This window comes from Drosophila eugracilis, unplaced genomic scaffold (assembly GCF_018153835.1).
Source record: "Drosophila eugracilis isolate 14026-0451.02 unplaced genomic scaffold, ASM1815383v1 contig_1781, whole genome shotgun sequence".
Classification (NCBI taxonomy): domain Eukaryota; kingdom Metazoa; phylum Arthropoda; class Insecta; order Diptera; family Drosophilidae; genus Drosophila; species Drosophila eugracilis.
In genome coordinates, this window is record NW_024572623.1 from 281,224 (window position 1) to 288,574 (window position 7,351).

At 49.9% G+C, this 7,351-nt stretch overlaps 3 protein-coding genes across 4 annotated transcripts; 2 read left to right on the forward strand and 1 right to left on the reverse strand.

The window, feature by feature from the left end:
- Positions 1–436: 436 nt before the first annotated feature.
- LOC108111466 (cAMP-dependent protein kinase catalytic subunit 2) lies at positions 437–2,068 on the forward strand. 2 transcript variants are annotated; one of them, XM_017220937.2, is made up of 5 exons: positions 437–784; positions 851–1,080; positions 1,157–1,322; positions 1,381–1,658; positions 1,725–2,068. In XM_017220937.2, exons 1-5 carry the CDS (start codon positions 608–610, stop codon positions 1,936–1,938), a joined length of 1,065 nt encoding a protein of 354 aa, XP_017076426.2. In that variant the 5' UTR covers positions 437–607; the 3' UTR covers positions 1,939–2,068. The 2 variants fall into 2 exon arrangements, with proteins under 2 accessions (XP_017076426.2, XP_017076427.2); XM_017220938.2 differs by having other exon boundaries at positions 1,730–2,068.
- Positions 1,957–3,497, forward strand: LOC108111465 (cAMP-dependent protein kinase catalytic subunit 2). The gene is given in 5 exon segments (XM_017220936.2): positions 1,957–2,214; positions 2,216–2,589; positions 2,649–2,814; positions 2,873–3,150; positions 3,204–3,497. Coding segments are annotated over 5 exon segments (1,071 nt in total). The 5' UTR covers positions 1,957–2,175; the 3' UTR covers positions 3,418–3,497.
- Positions 3,498–4,911: 1,414 nt separating this feature from the next.
- LOC108111460 lies at positions 4,912–7,039 on the reverse strand. Its single transcript, XM_017220929.2, has 2 exons — positions 5,908–7,039; positions 4,912–5,842 (listed from the first exon to the last, which is right to left on the reverse strand). The coding sequence occupies exons 1-2, from the start codon at positions 7,009–7,011 to the stop codon at positions 4,994–4,996; spliced, it is 1,953 nt and encodes a 650-aa protein (XP_017076418.2). The 5' UTR covers positions 7,012–7,039; the 3' UTR covers positions 4,912–4,993.
- Positions 7,040–7,351: the final 312 nt, after the last annotated feature.

A 7,351-nucleotide genomic window follows, 5' to 3' on the forward strand; every position in this document is an offset into this window, starting at 1 on the left:
ACTAGAAAATTACCAACTTATGTAATCTTGGTTAGCATCATTTATCAAGCGGACGTTTTGCAATTTTTCTTACTTTTGCCAGGAGGCCAGGAGGACGAGAGGACCAGACCTCAGGACATGTCGAGAAGTCGGACTCAGAGGCACATGTGTGTGTGGACTCAGTCACAGTCACAGTCGCAGTCGCAGGAAATTGCCATTTCTCAGTCGTCCTGTGGGGGGTTGGAGGTGAATTTGTCATACCTTGAAGAAAGGCTCTGTCGGCTAATTGAAAGAAGTGGTCCTTGGCTTGGGCCGCACATATCTGGGACTCCAGATTCTAGAAGTTACCCTTACCTGATATCGAACTGTTAAACTCTGGACTGGAATTTGTGGTCCAATTAAAAGAAGTCCTCCAGCGTCCTAGTTTCTCATTGTGGCATTGACCCAGATGTCACTGGATATCTGGTTATTGTGTAAAAGTGATGAAAATCCAAATTCCAAGTGTTTCAAGCGCCCCCAACAGAATAGATTTGCCATTCAAAATCGCTTCGCTAGTCCAGCTCCGCAACGGAAGGCATTCGCAACGGCGCCGTAAGATGCGCGATTGGCCGGACAGTGGACTGCTGTTATGAGCCAGCACAATAGCCAGTACACTTTCAACTCCAAGGAAGACTACAACGTTACCCTAGACAACATGAGTCGCGAATTTGAGGAGCGATGGAGCCACCAGACCCAGTCCCCTTACACAAATCTGGAAAACTATATAACGCGGGCTGTACTTGGCAATGGAAGTTTCGGCACCGTGGCAAGTTCACATACTCCTTAAAGTGTCTCTATCTACATTTACCCATAATTTACACTCCCTCGTCAGATGCTCGTCAAGGAAAAGGGTGGCAAGAACTACTATGCCGCCAAGATGATGAGCAAGGAGGATCTGGTTCGGCTCAAGCAGGTGGCCCATGTGCACAACGAGAAACACGTGCTGAATGCCGCCCGATTCCCGTTCCTCATCTATCTGGTGGACTCGACGAAGTGCTTCGACTACCTCTACCTGATCCTGCCCCTGGTCAATGGCGGGGAACTGTTCAGCTACCATCGCAGGTGAGTATTCCGGCTACCGAGTCCTGATTCTACCTCACCGCAGACTGAGTTTCAACGGGTATCCACTAAACTAAAGGGTTCGCAAGTTCAACGAGAAACAGGCCCGATTCTATGCCTGCCAGGTGGCGCTGGCTCTCGAGTACATGCACAGGATGCACCTCTTGTACCGCGATCTCAAGCCGGAGAATATCCTGCTCGACCATCGGGGCTACATCAAGCTCACTGACTTTGGTTTCACAAAGGTGGGGAAACTGGACTTCCTTAAATAGGGTCAGAACCCTAATTCCAAACTAATTTCAGCGCGTAGATGGCCGAACGTCCACGCTGTGTGGCACTCCGGAATACTTGGCCCCCGAGATCGTGCAACTCCGACCGTATACCAAATCGGTGGACTGGTGGGCTTTCGGCATCCTGATCTACGAGTTTGTGGCAGGGCGCTCTCCTTTTGCCATTCACAATCGAGATGTGATCCTTATGTATTCCAAGATCTGTGTCTGTGACTACAAGATGCCCACTTATTTCACGGGACAGCTGAAAAGCCTTGTGGAGAGCCTCATGCAGGTGGACACCTCAAAGCGGTGAGTGCAGTGGGAGTGGGTGTGGGTCAGGAATTTCCAGGAGGCGCTTATGCCACTCCTTCTCAGTTTAGGAAACTCGAACGAGGGCTCCGCCGACGTGAAGAGTCATCCGTGGTTCCACGGCATCGACTGGTACGGCATTCTCAACCAGGAGGTCGTCGCTCCCTACTTGCCGACCATTTCCGGCGCTGAGGATCTGTCCAACTTCGAGAACTTCGAGATCAAGGATCGGTACAAGTCCCGAATAAACCGACATCCCGAGTTGTTTGCGAATTTTTAAATGTCAATTTGTCCGTAAAAGTCGTGGTTTTCTTTAGTTGTAAGATAAGTGGCGTGGTAAGGACTAGTCAGCTTATGGATGTGTCGAAATTAATTTATATTTTAATAAATACGCAACCATAGCAACTTAAGTCATTTTCAAAACGATCTTTTAATAATGTTCTAGGAAAAAATTCGAAATTCTAGTATTCTTAATATAGCGATCACTGGGAGCCTTAAGTAGCGAATTGATGTCGCAATGGGACCGCAGCCCGAGCAACAGCAAATGCACTTCAGTCCCAAAGGTGGACTACATCCTCATCCTGGACAAGTTGCGCGAGGACTTCAACAAGAAGTTCGCCACCAACTCTCCCTCACCCAACACGGGCCTGGATGACTACGATGTGAAGGCCACCCTGGGATCCGGGTCCTTTGGCAAGGTGCAGTTGGTCAGAGAGCGGGAGTCCGGCATATATTACGCCTCCAAGCAGTTGAGCAAGGATCAGATCATTAAGACCAAGCAGGTGGGCCACGTGATGAGCGAGAAGAACGTCCTGAGATCCATGACTTTCCCGAACACGGTCAATCTGATAGCCTCCTACAAGGACTTTGACAGTCTCTACCTCGTCCTTCCACTTATTGGTGGCGGAGAGCTCTTCACCTACCATCGAAAGTGAGTATCTGCTTAGGGATATAGCTTATATATTCTTATTATAAAATTCCCTTTTTCAGAGTGAGAAAGTTTACCGAGAAGCAGGCTCGCTTCTATGCCGCCCAGGTCTTCTTGGCTCTGGAGTACCTGCATCACTGCAGTTTGCTCTACAGAGACCTCAAGCCTGAGAACATAATGATGGACAAGAACGGATACCTGAAAGTGACTGATTTTGGATTTGCCAAGGTCTGCTATTGCAGCTTCTTCTTCTCATGAAGTATCTTAAAGTTTTATATCCAAACAGAAAGTGGAAACCCGTACCATGACTTTGTGTGGAACTCCGGAGTACCTGCCACCCGAGATCATCCAGTCGAAACCCTACGGAACCAGCGTGGATTGGTGGGCCTACGGAGTGCTGCTCTTTGAGTTTGTGGCGGGGCACTCACCCTTCTCTTCCCACAACCGGGATGTGATGAGCATGTACAACAAGATCTGCGAGGCGGACTACAAGATGCCCAGCTATTTCAGTGGTGCTCTGCGTCATTTGGTGGATCATTTGCTGCAGGTTGATCTCTCCAAACGGTGGGTTTCCATCCTTAGATTCATCAATGAATGATACTCTATACCTTTTGCAGTTTTGGCAACCTAATCAACGGCAATCGGGACATCAAGGAACACGAGTGGTTCAAGGATGTGGAGTGGATCCCCCTGCTTAACCAGACTGTGAATGCCCCCTATGTGCCCAACATCAGCAATCCGGAGGATATATCGAACTTCGATAAGGTCTCCGATAAACCGCGACCCAAGGCCAAGACCATGCGACATGAGGAAGCCTTTGCGGATTTCTAATCTGTGTTTGACCTGTTATAGTGATAGACCTTTTGATTCCATTTCGATTCGGCGGCAATAGCTAAATACTCGACTCCAGATCCCTTTGTTTTACTTTTTGATACCCGACAGCTGCTGCTCACATGTGGGATGTCAACAGCTCTGTCTTTAGGGGGACTGGGGATGCTTTTCCCCTTGGAATTTTCTGGGAAAACAGCTGGGCTAGTGATTTCCCACACTTGTTGCGCTGTTTTCCAATTTCTGGGCAGACCGAATTTTCAATTCGACAAACTTGACTTGTAATTAGACTTGAGGCAGTGGCAGCGGCATAAATCTTGTGCGTTTGTCGCTGATGCAAGTGGATGGATGGATTTATGGCCACTTTGTTTATCTATCTCCCAGTGAAGTGGGTGTAGCTTTCGCTGAAAGAGTTCGCCTTCATCGGGAAACTTCAGCACGAAATTATGTTAAACAATATTTAAACGAGCTCTTTGCTAGCCCAGACCCCGCAGCCCCACAGCGCAGAGTCATAAATCTTTTATACCTTTTTCTGCTCTTCTGCATATCGGGCCACATTGATTTATATGCAAAGACTTAATAAAAATAGAGCAATGGCCAGACGGCAGAAAAACTAGACGCCATTCTACGCTCCAAGGTCCAAGGTCCACGGTCCAAGGCGAACGCTACCTTTCCACGGATCCTTTGTCCGGCTAACAAAACAAAGCCACTCGAGGGGAGGGGATGTGGGCGAAAAAGTTATGATTATCATAATTTTTGTTACGTGAGTTTTCATGTGGAAAAGATGAAACATCATCGTCTCCGTCGCAGTTTCCCCCGGAGTCGCCTGAGCAGTTCCTTGGCTCTCCCTCGGGGTGGAAGTCGTCATCGCTGTAATCATGGCACGCATTTACTCCTGTTTTTACCTCTGCTTTTTGGCGCCCGCCAGGCTGGCGCCACTTTCAGTTCCAGACCTTCAGACCCCCAGAATCCCCCTCCTCAGCTTTTATATATATGTCTTCTATGGCTTCAGACTTCCAGACACATTTTCTCCGTGTTGTGTTTTGCTTTTCGCATGCGTTTTCGGTGGTTTTCGCAGGAAACAAGGGGCTCGCACTTCCTGGCCAGACTGCGAATCAGATAGTAAGACATCATGCATTCTAATGAGAATTTTAATTGCAGCCCATTGACCACTTGAGGAGTCCTGTCAGCTTTCGTTCCGGACAGGAGTTGGCGGGACACGTGGCGAGGATGCGCTTCATGCTCGACTGCCCTGAGAATTTCGGGAGATTCAACGAACCCGTTCCCATTCCCATTCCCGTTGCCGTTCCATTCGCAACTCAGTAACTCGTCACCCAATGACAAATTTCGAAAATTAGCGATGCCCTGACTCAGATACATTTCACATTACGGACGGACAATTGAGTCCCAGCATCCCGGGGGTTGCTGCCGCTCATCTGTAAGTGAATTAATTGTTGTTTTGATTGCGCTGGGAAAGTTCGGCGCTTCGGCTTTTTCTTTTGGGAAATGAATTGTGCACGTTTATTGCATGGATCGGTGAAAATTCGTTATGATACTTATGAGAGACTAAGCTAGCAGACTAAGACTGTTCCAGTTCCACTTCGACGGAAACGGAGGGCAGATCTTCCTTAAACTCGGGCGTGTAGACTTTTCCAGAGGCCAGGACAAACTGCTCCTGGCAGTCCACGATGAAGTAGGCGAAAGGACGATTGACCTCGAAGCGCTCTACTCCTGGCTGTTCGGGCTCAGGCTCTGGAACGGGCAGTACAGTGGACTCGGAACTAGGAGACCTGGCCTGCATGGTGGCAGCTGACAGGGAATTGGCACTACTACCTCCCTCGTCCACCCGGACGTTCACGAACTGCACAATCTCGTCTACATGCACGTCGGGATCCTCGGACAGCAAGCCCAGCTGAGCTTCGGTCCTCGAGAAGACCTTCTTCAGACCCATCTGCTTAAGCATTGCCTCGGAGCGGGAGGTCTCCTCCACTTGGAACTTGGGCAGCGAAACATGCAGCTCCTTTGCTTGGAATTGCTTCTTGGCCAGCAAGAAGTCGCTGGTCTGAAGGTTGGATATCACGTCACTCAGTCCCTCCGTTTCGTCGGGCAAGACAATGCACAAGGCATATCGGGAAGTTTCGTAGGGAAGACTCAGAACTCGGGCCTTGACCTGAGGAAGCTCTGCCACCTGGAACTTTCCTCGGGCATGCATCATAGGAGCCTTCATGGCATCCTCGTTGGTCATGAAGAAGAACTCATCGCTGCCGTCTCTCAGTTGGTAGAAAGGAGTCGCCCAGCTGCCGCGGTAGTAGAGCCCGTTGAAGAGCAGCATCTTGGACTTGGATCCTGCCGAGCGACCGGTGATGGAGTTGGCACTCAAGGCGGAGGCGATGTCGTCCTGGCGGAACAAGCTACGTGCTCCATAGACCTGGAAACAGTATAATTTCTTAATTTAAGAATGTATTTTAATATTATGTCATAGTTTTAACTCACCCGACTAACGGAAGACAAGCGCGACTCCAGGGCAAGCATTATTTCATCGGCACCATCCTTGGCCACCGTCTTCACAGCGTTTTCCAGCTTTTGGAGGGGCAGACGCACCTTTTCGGGTTCACTGGCGGTCACAGCGGGAGCCGCCATGATCTTGGCCAACTTCTCCTCCTCCTGCACCGTCTCGTTCTCCTCCAGGTTCTTGATCTGGCTTTCCTCCTGGTCGCTGCGCTTGTTCTGCTGCTTTTCAGCTGGATTTTCCTCCGCTGCTATGTCTGGTTTTTCCTGTTTTTCCACAGCAAGAGTTGTAGTTTCCTCGGGCTGGGACTCCAATTCTGATTCTGTGGTCGCCTGCTGCTGCTGCTGTTCTTTCTTTAGTAGCTCGGCCTCAGCCAGGGCAACTGGTTTTTCCACATACTGCTTGTCATCTATATCACGATCGAACTTGGAGGCCTCTTTATCGATGATTTCCTGGCCATAGCCGTCAGCTGGAATGGCAGGTATGTCCTCGTCATCCAGGTTAATCCTCTTGAGGGTTTCAAATCCAATGACGTCCTTGCTGTTGCTCTGCTCGGTGCTTCCCTCAGCGGAGTCTGTATTGTCCTTTTCCTCTGACAGTTGCAGTGAGGTGTTCGGTTCATTCCAATCGTACTCCTGGCGACTGATATCCTTCACATCCACGTAGTAGTGTTTCTCGAGAAGATCCTTGAACTCCTCCCTGGCACTGCTATTCCGGTAGACGTACAACCAGGTTTGGAAGGACGGCAGAGCCACAGCAGCATCTCTGTTCTGGTAGCTTCCCAGAATCCTCTTGTAGGCATCCCTCAGCTGCGTGCGATCCTTAGGGTAACCGAAGACCTGCTGGAACTCGGAGTAGGTATCGCCCTCGGAGGCCTCCGCCAAAACAGCCAAAATAGAGGCTACTCCCAGCGGCGAATGCACCTGATTGGCATCGATGTCCTTGTTGAACTTGAGCAGCTGCAGAGCAATCAGTTGGGAAATCTGACCGGCAAAGGATCCCTGACTCTGATCCTCCAGCTGGGTGGGCAAGCCTCGACCAAAGGTGGCCAGCAACGTGACGAAAATCGCGCAGAGAACCGCTTTCATGGTAACGACAAGCGCGAATGAAGCCCAAGAAAGTTGGCCAAAGACTTTTTATGAAAGCCAGAGCCAGAGCCCGAGTCCGAGCTCGAGAACCGGCGAGAACGAAGCTCCAAACTGGTTGGGAAAACTTGGAGATCTCGGGGGCCGTCGGAGGAGAGGCTTTATTTGATTAAGCCGCGATCGCTTGATCCGACTGACAAAGAAAGCCAACGAAAGTGGAAGTGGCGTGGGCCGCTCTCGAGGGCCCCGAAACAAATGGGTCACGCCAACAATCAATATGTAAATGCTACACACAACTCACAGAAACCAGCGCAAACAAAAGTTCAAAGTCATTGAAATGTTA